At 36.7% G+C, this 22,723-nt stretch overlaps 1 protein-coding gene across 1 annotated transcript in view; it reads right to left on the reverse strand.

Annotated features, from left to right (window-relative positions):
- The window catches only part of LOC150101961 (ubiquitin carboxyl-terminal hydrolase 19-like), a 629,785-nt gene that overhangs the window by 176,896 nt on the left and 430,166 nt on the right, over positions 1-22,723 (reverse strand). Inside the window, exon 17 of the mRNA XM_090399944.1 lies at positions 6,239-6,382. Coding sequence (XP_090256070.1) covers positions 6,239-6,382 — 144 coding nt within the window. The remainder of the gene's footprint in view (positions 1-6,238; positions 6,383-22,723) is intronic.

Consider the following 22,723-nt stretch of genomic DNA (forward strand, 5'->3'; position numbering starts at 1 on the left):
ATTGAAGAAACAGCAGTGAAAAACATTCACGAACAATGTAGTAATGAGAACACTTCAGAACTGGTGGCATAAAAAGCTATCAGAAATGTGCAATAATAAGCTGTACTAACATTTGATAGAAAGGTTCAAATATGGAGGTATAATAGTTCACAGTGGTTATGCAGCATAATTTAAAAGATCTAGTCAAAAAGTCAACTCTCAGAGTAGAGCTGAATATGAGAATTACAGATGAAATTTTCTAGTGAGTATTTTTGGTAAGACTTATGCAAGTATACTTGAAAGAAAACTAAGAAAAATTAGAGAAAAGAAACTTAGCAAGAGAACTCTGAGTTTGAGCTAAATTGAGGATTAGAATTTTACTTTAAGACAAATAGCCAAGAAATCATGAAAATACAGTGAAGATATGTAAAGATATCTTTATTGAGCCTTGATAAGATCTACTGCATGCAGATCTGGGCACCAGGGTTTCTTGGTGATGAGGAGGAGATGGAGAGGATCCAGAGGCAAGTGACCAAGATGGATGAAATGAACCTTATGAGAACAGATTGAAGATTTGTGGGTTACAGAAACTGGTTGATAGGCAGGAAAGGAGTGATATGATTGAGACATACAAATTACTGAAGGGTTTTTACAAGATTAATTCAGAGGAAATTTTTCAGAACAGGTCTGGTGGTAAGAGAACTAGGAGCTAAGGTTCATTTCATCCATCTTGGTCACTTGTCTCTGGATCCTCTCCATCTCCTCCTCATCACCCATTGAAACTGAGTAAGAGTGTAGTTAGCAAGGGTGTTAGAAGTAGGTTTTTTGCTTGGAGAGTAGTGAATGAGTGGAATAGGTTGTCAGAGTCTGTTGTGGGTACCATGACTGTGAATGAGTTCAAAGCAAAGCATAATAGATACTGCACAAATGTTGGACAGCTCTTGACATGATGTTTAAGTCCTCCCTCGATGAGTCTAAGGACTCCTTGGAGTTGCCTGTAATGATAATAATAATAACCCCCTCCTCTAATATGAAATACATTAACAAAACACTCATTGAACATTTTCATTATATCTTCTGCAGATGTAATGTGTGAACTATCTCTAGCAACTAACATCAGTCTTCCTGTTTATCATATGGAATATGATGAATATAGAAGACTGCTTTCAGTTACACATGGAGGATGCAATTCTTCTGAAATTATCAATAATATCCCATCTCCTCTGTTATTTTTTCACTCTTCTGAAAAACTATAACCATCATATTCTAGTCTTGTGAACACATAATTCTCTGTTAACCATGTCTCACTGACACCAATGATTTGTGAACTAACTGTATCAAGACACAAACCCAGTACCCTTATTCCTAATAATCCATGCATTGGTGTATAAGTAAGTAGCTCTTCTTTGGTCCACCTTCCCTTCCCAGAATTCTTTATCCCATCACTCAAGTCCTTTGACTCTTTTGCTCCTACTGAGGCCATCCCAGCATCGTTCCCTTGTTTTCCTTTATCTCACACCAGTTCTGGTATCTTACATCCACAGTCCCACATCTAGTTTTTATTTCCCTGACTGGTTACAATCTATCCAACTTCCCACTACTGCTCTCATTCAAATGCAGGCCATCTTCAGTAAACATCTATCTCGCATTTAAATTTATCCCTTACATCCACTCACTTAAGTCCTATCTTTTGAAGGTTCTAGCTATCATGGCATTTGTCATCATTGCTCTTCTCCTCAGCTCTCTACTATCATACTTAGGCAACACACTCAAATTCTTTCTCTCATACGCTTCCAATTCACTATCTTTGGTGCTTGCAAATCTCATGCTACTTTCATTCACACTTCCTCACAAATGACAATTCTGTCTAATTTAACAATTCAGATAGCTAATCACAACTGTGGAGATTTGTGATAGAACATTATGTAACCATGCTGCACACAATGCTTGGGTAGTAACATCAGTTTTCTGTAAAGGTATGGTGTTGGATGATTAATCAGAGTGTTCACGCTTGAAATCAGCCTGATATCACTGTGTAAGGCCGCTGTCAAGTGAGAATATTTTCCAAGGAGCAGTATTCTATTTGCTGTGTGTGTGTGTGTGTGTGTGTGTGTGTGTGTGGTGACAGTGGTATTATTGTGATGTGATATGCTGATGCTTCTCCTGATTTGGACAACGATCCCCATAAAGTGATATTACGAGAAAACTTAATACTGAGCATTACATTGACATTTAGAACTCTGTACTACCTGCATTGTTGCAGTTCTATGGAAGTAAGTATTAGATAAGTATCAATGCATGAGAACCCTTGCAGTATGATATAGTCATGATGCAAGGATTGTGCAACCACATGGTTTAAGAAAATAGAATTTTCTTAAATTTCTTAAGCAACAGAATTCTGATCTGAACCCTACATAAAACTTTTAAGGAGTTAGAATGTTAGATGAGGGTTAGCAAAACTTATCAAATTTCAATATAGAAAATTACTATCATTTTGATAGAGGAATAGGCTAAGGTACTTGAGTTCATTTATCGATTTTAGTGGAAATGTCTATCCAAGAAAATGGCAACTTAATTTGGCCAAAAATGACAAAATTGTTATATCTAGATATTTAAGAAAATATAGGGTTTCTATAATTTTTATAAATAGTGTATTAAAATAAACTTAATACTCAATGAAAATAAATAATGAAAAATAAACTTTTCATTATACAATGAAAAGTTTATTTTTCTTCTAAACAAATCATCTTATTGTATTTTCTCAACATGAATATGTTGGGTTCAGTTTTTGAAAGAAAATTTAAAATTAAAAATATAACAAGAAAATTATTTAAGTGACTTTATTGACGTTTAACATATATAACTGTTATATTGAAATTTGTTGTACAACATTACGATCTGATAATATTTGGAGTTGCCACCAGTTACAACTATACTTTTCTCATGTTCCTTGATGAATGTGGTGTCTTAGGCCATTTCAAAGAACGTAGATATTCGGTCAGCATTACCAACATGTGGAATAATGCAGAATTGCTCTTTTTACAAATTGATAATACACTGGTGTTCAAAACTAAAGGATGCACACTATTTCAGAAAATTAGAACTGCAAATTAAGATGAATCAGCTTTTGGCAATTTGTATAACTGACGATTTTGAGTTTCATTCAAATTTTTGAATCCCATACAAAGGGGTCACAAAGGCAAAAAGGCTGCACCAAGTGAACTGTGTTTGAAGGAAGCTCTTTTTATGAAGGAATACAGAGTTGAAATCTCACATAGCATTGTATCCAGGCTCTGAGCAGTGTTTCAAACCAATGGAATGTGTTCCAGACATTTGTTAAGAGGTCAGCCTCGATCTACAATGGAGCATGAAGACAGATTTTTGGTTATAACAGCAAAACGTAATCGACACACCACAGGAGGTAAGCTTGCAGGTCGGCTCCATTCAAGCGCAGGTACACAGATATCTCAACAAACTGTGGCAATGTCTACGAAAAGTAAGCCTATATGCCTGTAGTCTACATCCCTTTATCGACAGCTCATCGTAGAGCACAATTTCAATGATGTTATATTCATAAAAATTGGACAAGACATCAATGGGCTAATGTACTCTTTACAGATGAGTCATTTTAATTGATTCTAAATGATACTTAATCTGGCATGAAAGTGGTGCTGCTTGCCATCACGCGACTGTTCTTGAAAGGGATAAATATGGTGGTGCTGGGGTCATGGTGTGGAGGAGGCATTATGCTTAATGGATGCACTGAACTACAAGTGATGGAAAAGGGATTATGACTAGTGAATGATATTATAATGAATTTCTTCAATGTCACGTTCGATTGTTTTGCGGTACTATAAGAGAATAATTAATTTTTATGGTAATGATAATATGGTAATATTATGATAATGCTATACCATATTGTACACGAACAGTGGAGGTACTGCTGGAGACCAAGGATATTAACTGAATTGAGTGGCCAGCATGTTCCCTAGATCTCAACCCCGCAGAACACATTTGGGATGCAATAAGGAAATGCATTGCAGCTTCTTTGCTTTGAAGGAGGAGTGGTGCAGTATGTCTCAAGAACTCCTGAATGACTTGATGCTAAACATGGTACAATATTGTGAGAGCTGCATCACAGTTCGCAGCAGACATATTCCACACAGATACATCTTTTCGCATAGTTTTCTGTAAAACCTGTACATTAATTCTTTAACCACATCCTAAGAAAATTTGTAACTTTTGCCAAAAATGTATTACAATTTTATTTGTAATACAATTTTATAAGTATGCTGATAATAAATTCATTCCACATTTGGCTGTAGTCATGAAAATTTTATCATATACTGAAAAAAAAAAAGTAGTGTTTCTTTAGCTTTTGAACACCAGCGTATAAACAACTCTCACTATAGAACAGACTCCTATAATAAACTACTGGAAAGTTGTGACTGAGGTCTCATAGGCTAACTTTTCTAAAGAAAATTCACTATGTCAAACTATCCACTATAACCAACTATTCATGTAGTCCCTAAGTTTATTATAGTGAGAGTCAACTATAATGGCATACCACTGAAAACATGACTTTTTTAATGAAGCTATGAGAAAAGTTACCAATACTGAAATTGTTTCTTAACTGTTCATTTCTGGACTGATTTAAAAGTTTTAAGTCCCTGTTCTTTTTTGCTTAAGCAATGCCTTTAATTATATATTTCAGTTGAAACCACACATCCAAACTGCTGCTTCACACTCACAAAGCAAAAGCAAAGCAATAGAATATTTTCATTTCTGGCTATGAAAGCTCCTTGGCTACTACTCATATGCAGCAGCAATTCTTTTATCTTCCTATCAGAAATAAAACTTTCCATAGATTTATACATTACAACAGCAATGAATTCCTAGTCTCTTCTACTTCTTTAAGTATCTTCATTTTTTCATTAAAAATGAAGGACTGTAAATGCATAAACATAGTGAGCAGACTATGTACAACAAAACCTTACAGACTATCATCCACCACTGCTTGCTGAAAGTTTATTTTTCACTAGGTTAGACTATGATAAATTTCGTTTAATCCTTTATCCCAGTGAGGGCAAACAAAGTTTGTGCCTGAAAATATCTTCAGGACTGAATATAGTGTTGTACTATCTTACCTGGGTAAGTAGTACAACACCAGGCAAATCGTAGCAAAGGTGGAGCAAGTTACCAACACTCCTATCCCAGTATCTCCCATAATGCAAAACACATCTCCTTGTGGATATGTATCCTGTTATGCATTAAAGGATTGGCCACTGCCCAGACTAGTTTCGACCTCTGTCCACTTTCGACAACTGAAGAGACCTCAATAAAGGTCGAAACTAGTCTGGGTAGTGGCCAATCCCTTAATGCATAACAGGATACATATCCACAAGGAGATGTGTTTGGCATTATGGGAGATACTGGAATAGGAGTACAACAACAGGCAACTCGTAGCAAAGGTGGAGCAAGCTACCAACTTTGCTACGAGTTGCCTGTTGTTGAAATTCCTGATCTGTTGTACTATCTTACCCAGGTAAGATAGTACAACACTATATTCAGTCCTGAAGATATTTTCAGGTGCAAACTTTGTTTGCTCTCACTGGGATAAAGGATTAAACTAAATTTATCATAGTCTAATCTAGTGAAAAATAAAATTTCAACAACTTTCTCTAAATCCAGAGGAATTTAATAAAAAAAAAGGCGGCAAACCTTTTAGCAACTTCCATAGGTAAAGATGACCTTGCTACTGCTTCTGCCTGGTATCTCCAACTCTGGGCTTGGCTCCCACTGAAGAGACCTCAATAAAGGTCGAAACTAGTCTGGGTAGTGGCCAATCCCTTAATGCATAACAGGATACATATCCACAAGGAGATGTGTTTTGCATTATGGGAGATACTGGGATAGGATTGTTGGTAGTTTGCTCCACCTTTGCTACGAGTTGCCTGGTGTTGTAGTACTTACCCAGGTAAGATAGTACAACACTATATTCAGTCCTGAAGATATTTTCAGGCGCAAACTTTGTTTGCTCTCACTGGGATAAAGGATTAAACTAAATTTATCATCCACCACTTGCATACACTGTGAAAGTGCATGATGACAACATATGAACAAAGAAAAAATGCGAAAATCACGAATATGCCATATATCCTAATTTCTTAGTGAATTATAAAAAAAGTGCACAGGATATTTGAGAAATTATGGAAATAAAATTAATATTCAACTGAATATTGAATACCAGTTACTTTACCTAGAGTAGGCTTCCATTGTTCTATTTAGATTGGCATATGTAGTTTGAGACTCGGGAAAGCTCATAATAAAAGGACAACCAACTGACTCAGGAATTAGTTTACAACTTGATTTGTGAAGAGCCCAATGATTTTTTTGACATGTGCTATAGAAAACAAATAAAATAACTGCTGAATATATATCAGAGACAAAAAAAAAAGTATTATATCCTACTGAGCTTTTACAATAATGAAAAATATTTAAAAGAATGAGGAAAAATATTTGACTAAATCTGTTATTTCTTTTTTGGAAAAGTAAAACAAGACAAGGCTTATGTTGAATTTTTTCTTGACAATTATTCATAAGACTATTACACTTTTTTTTATCAAATCTTTATCAAGTACCTTTATTTTTTATCTTCCTACATGTTTCGCCAATCCGTTTCTATTGGCATCCTCAGGGAATACAAATCAGTAAGCAAAAATGAAGGTTACAGACTAGGTTATAACCGATGGTTCTGAACCATCGGTTATATGGGCTCATAACCATCGGTTATGAGCCCATATATAATCCAATTTATTATGCCCAGAGAAATATATGCTATTCTTTTATAAAAACAAACATGTAGAAATTATTAAAATGTCACCACTTCCAAGAGAAACTGCTAGTAATTATATATATATATATACACACACACACACACATACACAATAATTTCTCAATTATTCAACCTTCAATTAACTTTTTTTTTCTTCTAACACTAGAAGGCCTTAAGTTGTTAGTGTTGGAAAGAGCTTCGGAAAGAAAAGTGCTATTTTAAGTAAGGACTGAAAATATTTCATGAATTTTAGTGTTCCTCACCATTATCATCATCATTCAAATTCCTGACATATACCCTCAAGGGATGTACAGGGATATGATAGTACTATATGAAAAATTTACATCATTACTAACTTCCTATCTACAATTTTCCTCCAAATCAGTCTGTTACTTGTCAAGACCCCAACATCATCAGATCTTATATTTCTATCTTCTAAGACACTTTTTACTGAATCAATCCATCGATATCTTGGTTTTTCGCTGGGTCTTTTTCCTGCAACTTGGCAGAGAACACTTGGTATGCTAATCTTTCTTCTCCCATTCTGTTTAAGTGACCATACCACCTGAGATTAGCTCTGCTAACGCATTCGTTGATGCTGACAATGTCAAGTTTTTTCCTAATATCCTTGTTTTTCATATGATATTACCACTGATGTCATCTGTTCATGCCCCTAATCTTTCTCAGAACTCTCATATCTAATGTCTCAAGTCTTTGGTCAAGTGTTTTACTTCTGACGCAGCTCTCAGATCCATAAGTTAAAACTGGTTTGAACACTGTCTTGTATACAGCTAATTTAGTGTTCCAACTAATATCTTTCTAATTCCATATGAATTTATTCAATTGATTTCCTACCACACCAGCTTTGTTGATTCTGTTGTCTATTTCCATATTTAATTTGCCATCTTCACTAAAAATCGTGCCTAAGTAGCTGAAATGTTTTACTTGTTCCACAGGTTGTCCGTTCACAACGCGGTTTGACATTTTCAATGCTTCTGCCTATTTTCATTGCCTTTGTCTTGTTATTGCTGACCTTCATACCATATCTATTACAACAGTTATTCAATTTATTCAGAGAATCTTGCAGACTTGTAGCATGTTTATTTAGAAGCATAACATCATTTGCATGAAGCAAAGAGCTGACATTAAAATCTACAATTTTGATATCAGGTTTAATACCATTTTCCTTCATAATGTCATCCAAACAGATAACGAATAACAGAGGGGACAATGTACATTTTTGTCTGACACCAGATTTAACATTAAACCATCTTCATATACTTCTTTCAATTCTAACTGCTGACTTACAACTCAAGGTCCGCGCGGTTAGCCTAGTGGCTATGCGCTTCACAACCATATGCCTGGGGAAGAAGTGTCCTAGGTTCGATTCCCGTCGGTGACGTGAGGAGCTGAAGGATCTTCCTCAGCCATAGCCAAGTTAGCCAGTCTTGGGCATGGACAGCAGCGTTTTTCCCCCAGTTTATTCTGGGGTTTTTCATCCCACAAAGCAGGCAAACTGGCCTTGAGAACTCAACACCACAGGCCATAGGATACACTGGGGCATAAGGCTGACCACCTTATCCTGTAAACGGAGTGAGGTCCGATTATCAATGGACCCTCGACACCGCAAGGTAAAAGATGGTATAAGGAAGATGAGATGAGATGAGACTTACAACTCAAATAAAGACTTAAGTATTGCTTCATATAATGCCCCATTGACACCAAATAACTGTAGCGTTTTGAATAGCTTCTCTCTTGGCTGCTTGTCATATGCCTTTTCCAGACAGATCTACAAAACTTAAATACAGATCTTTGTTATGTTCCCATGATTTCTCAACTTTTTGTCATAAATTGAAAATTTCATTCAGACAGCCTCTATTTGGCCTGAATATTCTTGCTCTTCACCAAGCTTCTTTTCCACAATCCTTCTCAACCATTTCCCAAGTATACTTGTATAAATCTTACCACAAACGCTCAGTAGAGAAATACCTCTGTAATTCTCACATCCATTTTATTTCCCTTTTTATATATGGGTACTACAAGAACTCTGCTCCAATCATCCGGAATTTGCCCACTATCCAGGCCTTCTGAACTATATACCGCGGCTACTGTAAGACTTTGACTTACATAATTGAGCATTTCTGGTCGAATATCATCTACTCCTGCTGCCTTTCCACATTTCAGGCTTTTGATGGCTTTTCTACTTCAAGTATGGATATGTATTCCTGACTGCATGCCTGTTGAGTGTTTTTTACCACTGTGCTGTCATCTTTGCTAGTTTCATTTAGCAATTTTTCGAAGTAATTACTCCATACTTCAAGGATATCTATTTCTCCCATTTTCATGTCATCTTTATCATCTCTAATTCCTTTTACGGCACTCTTTCTTTCATTTCTAAGCTTCTTCAACAACCTCCAGAATATCTTGCTACCTTCCTGATATTTATTTTGTATGTTCTTAAAGTCTTCCCATCACTTTTGTTTAACTAGTTTTACACAGTGTTTAGCTTTCTTACATTTATCACACAAGCTGACTTATTTGCCAGGAACTTTTGATATGCTTTCTTCTTTTCCTTCACTGCGTCTTTAGCTTCCTGTGTCCACCACGGAGTTCTGATTTTTCTATCCTTGCAGACAATCTCACCACATGCCTCTCTGGCTGAATCAATCAATGTTTTCTTCAGGGGTTGCCACTGAATATCCAAGGTTTGGTTCCTGTTCTCAAACTCTTTCATTTTTTCTTCAATAATATTTGTGTATTTTAATCTGCAGTTCACAAAAGTTGAGCAGCTGTCAGCTGTTCAACTTTTATTCACTTTAAAAAACTTTCTTGCATGTTCTTCTTTCAGTATGAAATTCAATTTTATCTTGCACAAGACTAAATGGGGATCACTTCCAATTTCCAATTCCTCTATGCACTCTAGTCTCCTGCACCAGTCAGAAAACTTCACTATCAACAATTGGCCGGCAAAGGTTGGTCGATTGGTAGAGCCTCTGCTACTAATGGCTCAGTTAAGTAAGTTTGAGCGCGGTTAGTAGTTGGAAGGGGGCCAATCGTTCGATGCTGTTGGCACACTCTCCCTCGATGAGTCTTTGGACTCCCTGGAGGTGTCAAATAATAATAATAATAATAATAATAATAATAATAACATAGTCAATAAGACTTTTCTTATTCCTTGCCTCTTCTTTCCATGAGAATTTGTGTACATTTTTATGTTGGAACATAACAAGTACATGTCTTGAGCAGAAATCCAACAGGTATTTGCCATAATTATTAGCTTTGCTATTTTCTCCAAATTTTCCCAAAATATTTTTGTATGTCTGAAAATCATTTCCTACTATGCTATTTAGATCCCCAACAAGGACCAACTTTTCCTTTTTCATTGTGTCAATTGATTTCTCTAAAGCCTGAAAAAATTCCTCCGCTTCTACCTCAGTAGAACTTTCTGTGGGACAGAAAGTTCTACTGAGACAGACCATAAGACTATAGTCTCATTGTCCAGTTCCTCATTCTGCTATTTGCCCATGTCACTTCTATTATGTCAATCTGGTACTTATCCAATTCCTCAGCTAGCTGCATTTCTTTGCCATTCAGGCTTCCTATGTTGATAGTACCAATCTTGAACTCTATTGATGTTGAGTTGGGTGCATTTTAGGATTTGTTCCAGTAGCTGACTTTTCGCTGTTTGCACTGGTTCCCTGATGAAAACAACGAGGCGTTTTTTTAACTGTGCAATGCCCCAGCTGGCATGAAATTCTGTCATGTTGTACCATCATTCTATATTTTGGTTTAAGCCAATAAGAATATAATTTGGTCAGCTAAATCCCAAATTGCCAGCCCATCCTCGTTCTTTCAGTATCCAAGGTAGATACTCAACAGGGTGCACAATGAGAAGGTGAGGATTGGACATTAGGTCAGAAGCCCTGGTCAGTTCTCCACATTCCTTTAAAGGCTATGTGGAGGTTTCCTCTCAGTTATACAGCTTTGACCCTTAAGTACTCTGAATTTTAGTGTTGAACTATTTAATTTTGATAATGAAGTGTGGCTGCATGATTTTTGGCATGAATCCTACAAGATTTATTAGTAGAAATTGCCTTCTTTAAATATAACACAATGGCGGTCCTCGAGAGGTCAATAACGCAGGCATCGATAGGTTTGACTAGATGAGCACTGCAAAAATCAAGTGGCATTAATGACAAGGACTTTTCAAAAATGATTCAATAATGGTGCAAGTGTAATATGTATGCATGGCAGAGTGTAAGAGATATGTTTTTTTTGAGAGAGAGAGAGAGAGAGAGAGAGAGAGAGAGAGAGAGAGAATGAATGTCAGATGAGAAAAAGCACGGATTTATAGGAAGTGTGATATATTATTAGACTATGAGGCAACGAATACAAAAAGGACTGAAAAAATAGAAGATTGCATAAATGAAAGAAACGAAAATGAAACAAAATTTAGTGAATCTGAGGGAGTGAAAAAATGCAAGAATGTGGAAGTGAAAGTTAGTGATAAGAGAGTGAAAGAATGACAAACGAGGAAAGGAAAGTTAGCGAAAGGTAGCAAGACTACGGGAGTGCTAGAGAGTGAAATTATCGGAATTCAAGATTTGATGAAACAGTTATTGAAAATGAAAAATGAGATGAGGTATATGTGGAGTGATGTTAGACGTTTAGGGGGAAACTAATGAAAGTGTGTAAGAGAATAGAATGAAAGAAAAAAAAAAGAGTAAAAGAGGTAACAGGTGATTCCAGGATAGCAATATATGGGCATTTCATGGTTAGAGGATTAGTTAATGAGAGAATCCATAAGGTCTGCAATCCAGGAGGGAGATTGAGTAGGATAATTCAGGCACTGGACGTGAAGAAACGAACAAGAGAGTTAGTGGTGATTGGGGGGCAAATGATCAAAGAGGACATAAGGAGCATGCGAGGGTGAATATCAGGAGGTTATTGAGAAGAGTGAAAAATAACAGTGTAGTAGGAAAGGTTGTCAGTATACTGTCGAGGTATGACGATGAATTGCGACAGAGAGCCAAAATCATGAATGGTATGCTAGCAGAACTGTGTGAGGAGAAGGGAGTGAAGTTTGTGGATATATGGCATATGTTTGGGGGAAGAATGAAATAATATAGGCAAGGTGATGGGTTGCATTTGAATGGCTTGGAGTGAGTGCACTGGAGAAAGTGTTGCTAGATGGACGCACAGTGTGTAGAAGTATAGTGTGATGTGTGCAACAGATTATTATTATTATGGGAGACTCCAAGGAGTCGTTAGACTCATCGAGGGAGGCCCTGAACATCATGTCCATCACAACTATTCGACATTCACACAGTATCTATCATACTTGCCTTGAACTCATTCACTGTCATAGTACCCACAACAGACTCTGGCAGCTTATTCCACTCATTCACCACTCTAAAAGTAAAATTGAAAAATCAGGAGAGTGGTACTGAAGAGACAGAAATGCTTGACAGTGAAAACAGTAGTGATATGAGAGGTGAAGAGAGAATGGAAATGTAAGAGGAACAGGAAAATAGGGGGGGGGCAGACAGGAAGATATGGCAAAGGGAGAGTGGATGTTGAAAGTAGCAGTGAATGTGAGAATGGAGATGAAGTATATTGTGATGTTGGTGCAGAAGTTGAGACTGAACAGATATATGTGGTAAGTGATGATAAAGGTGATTGGGCAAGGGCAGGTCTGGTGGGAAAATCACAACCAACCAGTGGCTTGAATAGGATGGTTACAGACCTAAAAATGAACTGCTGTGTTTGCTTACAAATGTCAGAAGTATCAGAAATAAGGAGGATGAAATTGTTTCAGTGATTGAGTTTATTTGCCCCAAAATCATTGGAATAAGACAAACATGGCTGAATGAAGATGATGTTGTAATTGGAATAGAAATGGAAGCACAGTATTTTCCATAAGGATAAAAAGGGGGAAAGAAGGGAGGGGGGGGGGCTGCTGATGATAGCAGAGAAATTATGTCCACATAAGGTAGACATGAAAGAGGGAAAGAGTGGTAATGGTTATGAGGCAGTGTGGTGTAACTAAGTCGGATGTTGCTATAGGTAAGGGAATGTGGAGGGTGGTGATGAAGAAATGTATAAACAACATGGATTAGTGAACAAAGGAAAGGTAATTATTATGGACAACTTTAATTATGACGCTTTAGACTAGAAAGAAGAGATAGCATTTGGAAATAAGGAAAATAAATTTCTTGAATTCTTGAGAGATAACTATCTTAGGCAGTATGTAAAGGAGAGTACACGAGGATCGACAGTTTTAGATCTCATCACTTCATCAGAGGATGTAATTGTGAGTGGGGTTTCACACTTTTCCCCAGATGGTGAAGGTGATCATGAAGTGATCACCTGGGTTATGCTAGTCGTATGCTGATTTCTACGAGGAAAGGCTATATGTGGAATTATATGGCTGGTGATTATAACAAGCTTAGGAGACAGCTTGGAGCTATAGCATAGAACGAGGAGGTGAGGGGTAAGGAGATACATGCTGCTTGGGAACTGACAAAGAAATACATAACAGCATCAATGTGTGAATGTATTCCAAAGGCTAAATAAGGTAGGTGTAAAATGGATGAATGAGTGACTTAACATGAAATCTGGAAGAAGTTACTTTGGAGACAGTACAAGATGAAAACTGGTAATAATCAGTTTCCTGAAGAAACAAGCCAGGAGAATGACGCAGTTATTAAGGAAAACAAAAATCGAGTATGAGCAGATTGGGAATCAAACGAAGAAAAACGCTAGAGAATATTTTAGTTATGTAGCAAGTACAAGAAAGAATGAACATGGTAAGATGATGTTAATGGATGAAAATGGTACAATAGTAACTGCTGCAGAAGAGTTGTTGAGGTATTCAGTGATTAATTTATAAGGGTATTATCATCCTGATCAGGGTGATAATCATCAGGAACTTAAGCGGAGAGGACATAGGAGATGACAGCTTAATTATGAGTGAGAAGAAGATATCTGAGGACATAAAAAAAGCCTCGATGGCAAGAGGGTGATAGGATTTGATGGCATATTACCATGTATCTTAAGGAAATGTTCCAGGGAATGGTGGTAGCACTGGAATGCCTGTTTAATAAGAATCTTACAACAGCACAGGTTCCACGGGAGTGGAAAGAAGGTAAAATTGTTCCACTGCATAAAGGTGGTGATAAATGCTGTAGCTTCAAATTATAGGCCAATCTGTATATCTGGAGTTGCGGTGAAGGTACTGGAAAGATTGGTGAGAAGCAGAATACAGAAATGGGTTGATAACAGCAGTATTCTCTGGGGTTATCAGCATGGATTTGTTAAAGGGAGATCATGTTTTACTAACTTACTTATGTACTATAACAAGGTGACAAATACCTTGAACAGCAGAGATGCATATACGGTGGTGTACTTGGATTTTACAAAAGCTTTTGATATATTGCCAAATTATTTATAAATAACTTTATAATTTAATTTATATAATTTATAACTGACAAGTTATTAAATAAATTGAAACAGATTGGACTGGATAACAGACTTCTGAGTTGGATCAGTGACTGGCTGTCAGACAGCTATCGGAAAATTGTGCATGGAGATGCAGTATCCTGTAAGAGAGAGGTCACTAGTGGTGTACCACAAGGATCAGTTTTGGGATGACTGAATTAAAAAAATAATCAACTCCTTCCCCATTCCTGCCATCTCTTCTAAAGTATTTCAGAAATGCCATCACTATACTCTATATCCATGGCACATCAGAAAAAATAGCCAGTTACTTAAAAAAGTACAATATCCACACAGCATTTAATTCCCACCGTAAATTAGCTACCCTTATCTGTTCTACCAAAGATCAGCTCTCTCTCCTCTCTCAGTGCCTGGAGTATATAAAGTACTCTGTTCCTACAAGCTGGCTTACTTCAGACAGACAGGCAGATCCATCCGTTTAGAAGAACACAAATCATACATCTGCAATCACCACTATGGTCTTGTGCAAAACTAGTCTTGCAGACAATGTTTTGGATACAACCCACAGTATTTCCTGGAGAAAAATCACCATGCTCCACCATAGTAAATTCAAAAAAGAAAGACCATTTTTAGAATCTGTGGCAGCACACTCAGAAATCAACTGAATTTAAATAAATGCAGTTGCATAAAACTTTCCAAAATTTGGGAAACATTAATTATCAGAGATCTCACTTTACATCCTAGGCCACCTACAAATGGCCATAGAAGATGCACCAAACAGGACTTTAGATTCACCCACGTGTTTCACTTTGTATTGTGTTGTATTTGATTGTGTGTTACAAAAGTTATTGTAATCCCTGAAAATGTCTCAGTGACTGAGATGAAATATTGGAAGCATTAAAATTAGTGTTTTTAATCCTTTCCCAGTGCTTTAAATATTCCATTAAAGCTCTAAAATGATGTCTTATGCAGAAAAGTACACTGTGTTTTTGACAGGTGCAGAAGCCATGTCTGAGATGAATTTGTTAATAAAGGCCTAGGGATGCAGGTCAGTCCAAAAAGAAATATCAGATTATGCTTTTTTATCTAAGTGTTATTGAAAATATAAGGAAATTATGTGTGTTCTTTCTTGTGAGAAATTACACAGGACTGTGTTTTAGTAGCCTTGGAGTTCACAAGGTTATTCTCACCCCCCCCTTGAAGAATAGTGAGGAGATTAGACAGTAAGGCATTTGTTATGGAAGACTTTGAGGTGAAATATTGGAAATGTTCAATTAATTCGTCTAATGATCAGACGAAATATTCCATTATTTCATCTAATGATCAGACACTACAAGGTTTGTCCAATGAGAGGGAAGAGTGGAATGTACTGTGATCACCATAGCTATAATAGGATTTGAAATCAATGAGAGCAAGTCACTTGTGTACAGGAGGAAGAGTGTGGGTAAAAATACAGAACCCTGGGATACTCTTGCATTGTCAAAAAATCTGAGGAGAAGCACCATCTACTGTGACAGGTAAGGAGTGACCAAAGAGGAAGTTACTGACCCAATTGCAAAAAAAAAAAAAGTTGAAGGGACCATACGATGGTAGTTTGCTGATCAGATCTTTGTGCTAGACCTGACTGAATGAATGCCTTAGAAATGTCAAGAGCAATCACATGACTTTCTCAAAGCAAATTTAGAAGAGAATAACTGATTTGAGATCTCCAGCTGCTCTCCAAAAATCAACCTAACCTTAATAAATATGGTTTCATAAAACTTCCCAACATATGGAAAACACTAATACTTTGAGGTGCTAGTTTATATCTGATGCCACCAACAGGTGCTGACACAGGGTACCTCACCTAGTTAGGACTAGTCTTTCATCCATATGTTTCACAGTTTTGTGTTGCCTTGTTTGTTAAGTCTCATATTATGTCTGTACAAAAGATGAAATATTCTTCTTCTTCTTCTCTACCGTCTAAGACGGGTTGAGTCTTCTCTTGAGCAGGATCTTCCAGTCTTCTCTATTCCTTGCTGTTCGAAAAAGTTCCTTATATGTTCTGCATCCCGAGATGTTCTTTATTAATTTCAGCCAGGTAATTCTTGGTCTTCCAGGTCTTCTTTTTTCAGTTGGAAAAGTATTGATTAGGATGTTAGGAAGTCTGTCTGCATCTATGCATACAGTGTGTCCAAACCATCTCAGTTTGTGTTTTCTAATTTTTTCTATTATTGTCTTTTTATACAATAGTTCTTGTCTGACTGTGATGTTTGTTTTCTTTTCTATCCAACTTGTTCTATTTATTTTTCTTAAGCATTTCATTTCAAATGCCAGCAGTTTTTTCTCCTCTCTTTTTTTAACTGTCCACGCTTCTGCTCCATAGATGACTGTCGGTATAATTATTGCTTCATATAATTTGATTTTGGCTTGTTTAGACATCTTGTTTGTTTTCCAGATTTTCTGTAATTTTCCCATGGTGGTCCATCCTATCGCTATTCTGTGTTTGATTGTTTTGAGTTCATCTATTGTTTCTGTTAGTTTTGATTCAAGGTATATGAAGTTGTCTACTTGTTCTATTTGTTCTTTGCAGGTTTCATTTAGCTTGTTGATCAACTTTTGTAGTTCATTTGGGGTTCTTACAAGAAGGACAAGATCATCTGCATATTTGATATTATTTATGTTTAAACCGTTGACATTGATTCCAGGCTCATTGTCTATTGCTTTCTTTACAACTTTTTCTAGATATATGTTGAATAGGCATGGGGATAATGGGCATCCTTGCATTACTCCTTTTTGGATCTCTATGGGTTCTGTTGTGAGTGTGTCCTTTTTAATTATTGCATTTGTCTTAGAGTAATATTTTATCAGAAACTGTATTATATATTTGTCTATTGCTTTTTCTAGTAGAATTTTCACAAGGATTTCTCTGTTGATGTTATCGAAAGCTTGTTTAAAGTCCACAAAACAACAATATAGTTCAAAGATGAAAAGCCAATCATAGTGTTCGATCTTAGTTTCGCTTACTGGATGAAAAACAAGAAGGGATTTTTATCCCCTTAACTTATAACAATATAGTTCTTTATGGTCTTCCCAGCTGAGCTCTGCTAGTTGGTGCAATGTGAAAATTTGGTCTATTGTTGAATAGTTTCCTCGGAAACCAGCTTGTTCTATGCCTATCATTTCTTCGTAGGTGTTTTTTAATCTATTTTGTATAATTCTTATGAATATTTTATAGGTGTGAGGGAGTAAATTGATTGGTCTGTAATTTCTGCAGTCTTTTTTGTCTCCTTTCTTGTATATTGGGATGATCTTTCCAGTTCTCCAGTCATCTGGGATCTCTCCTGTTTGTAGTATTTTATTGAATAGGGTTGTTAAATATTCTATTGATATGCTGTCTCCATATGACCACAGTTCAGTAGGGACAGTATCAATGCCTGGTGCTTTATTGTTTTTCATCTGTTTTATTGCGTATCTAACTTCTTCTTGTAAAATTTTTGGGTGATCATTGTTTTCTTCTATTGTTGGCATTGTAGTTTTGTTTCCTTGGTGGAAGATAGTCTTAAAATGGTTTGACCAGATTTTTCTTATATATTCAATATTCCCGGTTTCAGTCATCTTGTTGTTTATCATTGTTACTGCTTTTGCTGAGAATTCCTTTGTAATTTCTCTTACAGTATCATGGAAGACTTTTAGGTTGTTTTGTTGGTATGTTGCTTCTTGGCATTTCTTAGCTTTTTTTTTCTTCTAACCATTTTTCTTTGGCTTTTTTGCATAGGTTATCAACTTTATTTTTTAGTGCTCTGTATTTTTCTATATTCTCTTCATTGTTTTGTTGGTTTACAAGTATCTTGGCCTCTCTTTTCTCTTCTATGGTAGCTATGATTTCTTGGGTTATCCACTGTTTGTTTATTTTGGGTTTGGAACCTAGAGTGTCTTTTGCAATTGATAACACTGTTTCTTTTCCTTCTTCCCAGTATTTTCCGCTGTTCTGGAAGATGGAGGGTTTTAATTTCAAGCACATCTGTTCTAAAAATCGACTTCTGCTTGAGCTATCTTTTAGTTTTGATAGGTTGATGTTTTCTTCTTTTCTGATATTATTTTTCCTGTTGAATTTTATCTTCACTTTGGCAGTTAATATTTCGTAGTCAGTGTCAAAATCAAAACTTCTTAAGGTTCGTACATTATTTACTGATCTTTTGCATTGTTTGTTTATGATGATATAGTCTATGCAGTTCTTTATATTACCATCTGGGGATGTCTATGTATATTTATTATTAGGGCGTTGATAGAACAATGTGTTTGTAATCATTAGATCGTTTGCTTTACAGAAGTGGAGTAATTGTTCTCCTCTGTCATTAAGCTCTCCGTATCCAAATTTCCCCATCACATCTTTTTTGTCTGCTGTGAACTGTCCTATTTTAGCATTAAAATCTCCCATCACTATCATGAGTTCTCTATTTTTGGGATTATCTATTTCCTGTTGTAGTTCTTCATAGAAATTTTCTATTTCTTCCTCTGAATGGTTACTGTCTGGTGCATATATTTGGATTATTTTAATTGTTTGACCTTTTTCTTTTGCTTGAAGTTTGGCTGTTATTATTCTAGGAGACACTGGGTTTATTTCAATTACTGAGTGTGTACGTTTCTTTTCAATTAGTAATGCAACTCCTTCTCTGTGTATGTTATCTTTTCTTCCTGAGAAGTACAGTCTTCCTTCTGGTAAATCCATGAATCCATCTCCACACCAATGTGTCTCTGATAAACCTAAAATACTCCATTTCAGTCTTTTTAAATTTTCCTGGACTAATTGTAATTTTCCAGGTCGGTATAGTGATCTTATGTTGAGGGTGGCTACATGTTTCACATCCTTGGCTGACCACATTGCTCATTTCTCACCTACTCTATGTGGTCTTTGAGTAGGTGCGTCGGTTGTCCTGTATGCAGTAGCACTATCTCGGTTTGTAGACTTTCGATGGTAGACTTTCGGTTTGTAGATGAAATATTGGAAAAATTAAATATTTTAAATCCTCTCTCAGTGCTCTTCATTCCATGGAGCCTCCAACATAAGTTCCTCCCAGCACTTAAGTCTTAAAACATGAATTTTGAAGCACAACATTTGAGTACAGTTAGAGAGAGAGAGATACCTGGGACCAGAAGTTTTTTTTTTTTTTTTTTTTAGTGTCTAAGTAATGTCAGAATCAAAATGGTCCTTCAAGATCAATACTCTTATTTTGAAAGGACCAAATGACACAAACTTGTCTACTATCATAATGACAGTTGAGCCTTCTGGTTCCTAATCAAAATCATTGGGCACAATTTTTGCCCACCCATGTTTATGCTTATATTGCTCTCATATCCAGATGGAATTATTCTAACATTACTCAAAGATGAGACTCATTCTTCTCTTTTAATTCCTGCAATGATGACCATGGCAATGTACCTTTCCACCACACAAACATTCCCATGAAGTATACTCACTCCACGCAATCTCTAGTTTTCCTCCACAAAAAGAAATCAGAAGAATCCTGAATACTTGGACTTGAACAAAGCATCTGGTCCTGATGGCATTAAATCTACTGTGCCGAAAACTTGTTCTCCAGAATTAATACTGCTTCTCTGTTATCTCTTCAGTCTTTCCTACTCAACTGCATCTACCTTATAGCATGGAAACAAGATACATTCAACCCATTCCAAAGAAGGTGATAAAAGTCATCCAACAAACTACTGTCCATGCTCTCAAAAACTGTAAAGAGGGTCATCAACAGCTAACTTCTGTACTACCACCTGCTGGAGGCCCATTAGCTAATTAGTGACCAGCAATATGGATTCCACCATTCTTGATCCATAGTTGATATTCTAGTATTCATCACCCATCTCTGGACTCATGCAGAGATCGTATTTCTTTAAGATTCTGGCTATTTTTTCTGATGTACTTCAGATGTAGGGGAATGGTAAAATTGCTAAAATCTTTCTGAAGAGAAGATAGCATATGCATTGAACCAAATTCATATTAGATACTTTAATTCTATCACTAATCAATAATCTCGATGTTGGTTATTTTTTTTGGTGTTTTAACATCACTATATACTCATGTGTTTTTCAAATATTAGATGTGTCAGAGAAGCGTTCTTACACTGTTTCTAACACGCATGCTCAGGGAGCTTAGTTTGTTCAGCTATTGAGGTTGTGTCGTTGCTGCCCACTAAATTACTAGATACGCATTGGATGTACCTGTTTTTTTTTTTTTTTTTTAATGCGGCCCTCGGATTACCTAAGGTTGGACAGCCCTGGTCTAGATCATAAGACTAAATAGGCAACACAAAATCGACATATCTTAGCCAGATAGAAGGTTTGAGAGATGCTGAATCAAGAGTTTGATTTACAAACTCTTCCATAAAAAATGGGAGGGGGAGAGACACCACAGAGGTAGTACCCTCTATCTGTTTGTAATACAACAATGGATTGCAAAGGAAAAACAGATCTTTGATAATCAGGAAGAAACACTTCTTTTTAAAAGTGATAAGGTGTCATTTAATGGAATGTTGGTGAGGTGATGTCAAAGCTGTTTAATAATAATAAAGATATCTTACACAACTTTGATATCACCTCACTGTTCACCGACATAAATAAAAGTAAACTAGCTATAACAGGCTAACTGGAAGATGAGATATATGTGTGTGTGATAGTTAAAAATCAACTAGTTATAATGTCTGGAGCATAACAAGGTTTTTACCAGTCTAGCCAGAACACCCCAAAAACTGTTTTAATAATATATTTAATAATCTGGATATGACAGCAGAGTTGGCAAAGATGAGGCAATTGAGAAGTGAAATGAGGAGATTAACAATTATGCACGGAAGGCAGAGGAAAGCTGAAATAAAAGATGGCAGTGTGAAAGAGGTGTTCAATGATTTGACCATGTATGGGAATTTGATTGGTGACAGGTGCATTGGATAAGGAGGAAGCTTACACAGTAGTATATTTAGATTTTGCTAAAGCCTTTGATAGATTGCCACATGACACATTAGCAATTAAACTGGAACAGATGGGGTTGGATAGTAGTTAGTGCATTGGATTGGAGACCAGTAACCTTCCTCCTCAAGGATATCCCTTGAGGAGGAAGGTTACTGGTGGTGTGCCCAAGGGTTCTGTTTTGAGTCCACTGAGGTTTAATTTGTATGTATTGTTTGTTTATCGATATTGGGAAGGTCTTGAATGGTGATACAGTTTGCAAAGTTTGGAACAACTATGAGAAATATAAGATGTTGCAGCCTTGCAAGAGTTGTCCGCACGGTTAGCCTAGTGGCTTTGCGCTTCGCAACCATATGCCTGGGGAAGGAGTGTCCTAGGTTCGATTCCCGTCAGAGATGTGAGGAGCTGAAGGATCTTCCTCAGCCATAGCCAAGTTAGCCGGTCTTGGGCAGTAGGGTTTTTTCCGACAGTTTATCTGGTGTTTATCATCCTGCAAGCAGGCAAACCGGCCCCGTGAACACACAGGGATACAGCCAAGAATACCTTGAGGCATAGGAGTGACCATTCTATCCTCGTATTTCGGTTACGAAATCCAAGCATGCTTGGAAGGTTGTGGGCCTTAAAGGCCTGTTAAAGCCATTGGGATAGATAAGGATAGCCTTGCAAGAGGACTTGAATAGACTTTATGAATGGGAAATGAATGCAGCTACAACATCTCATAAGATTGGTGGGGATATCTTAAAGGAGGTAAGGGATCTGAGGGCGTTGATGGATAAGGCCTGAAATTTTGGGGACATATTACTAAAATTGTGAGGAAAGTAATACAGTGCATTATGGGAATGATGTGAAGAACACTGCCACATAAGAGTAAAAATGTTGATTCTACTGTATATGGCTTTGATCAGACCATAACCATATATGGATTCCTGTGCAATGATTTGTTCACCATGTTTTCAAAAGGATGAAGACATAGTGGATAAAAGAACAAGGGGGGGTGCATGCTTGAGACATATAAGTTGGAGTTTTACTGGATCATATTTTTCATAGAATGAATGAAGACAGGAGAAGAACAAGAGGCCATTCTTGGAAGTTGTATAAGGAGGCTGTAAGCTAGGGAGTAAGGAGTAGTTTTTTTGCTTGGAGAGTTGTGAGTGGTTAGAATGCATTGCTTGGAAGTATGGTGAGTGTGGAGATAGTAAATGTATTCAAGTCATGGTATGAGTGTGTGTGTGTGTGTGTGTGTGAGATGGAGGGCCTCCTGAAAAGACTCACTGACTCCATGGAAGTCTAATAATATATTATTATTATTATTATTACGTGATCCCTCCAGGGAGTCCAAAGACTCATCAAGGGAGGGCACCTACTCTACAGCTCTTTGTCTCCACCATTCAATCTATCATCTACAACAAACCACATTTGTATGTATTGTTTGTTTATCGATATTGGGAAGGTCTTGAATGGTGATACAGTTTGCAAAGTTTGGAAGAACTATGAGAA

Source organism: Typopeltis vanoorti, chromosome 11, assembly GCF_054136105.1.
Source record: "Typopeltis vanoorti isolate ZY-2024b chromosome 11, IOZ_Tvanoo_1.0, whole genome shotgun sequence".
NCBI classification, from domain to species: Eukaryota; Metazoa; Arthropoda; class Arachnida; order Uropygi; family Thelyphonidae; genus Typopeltis; species Typopeltis vanoorti.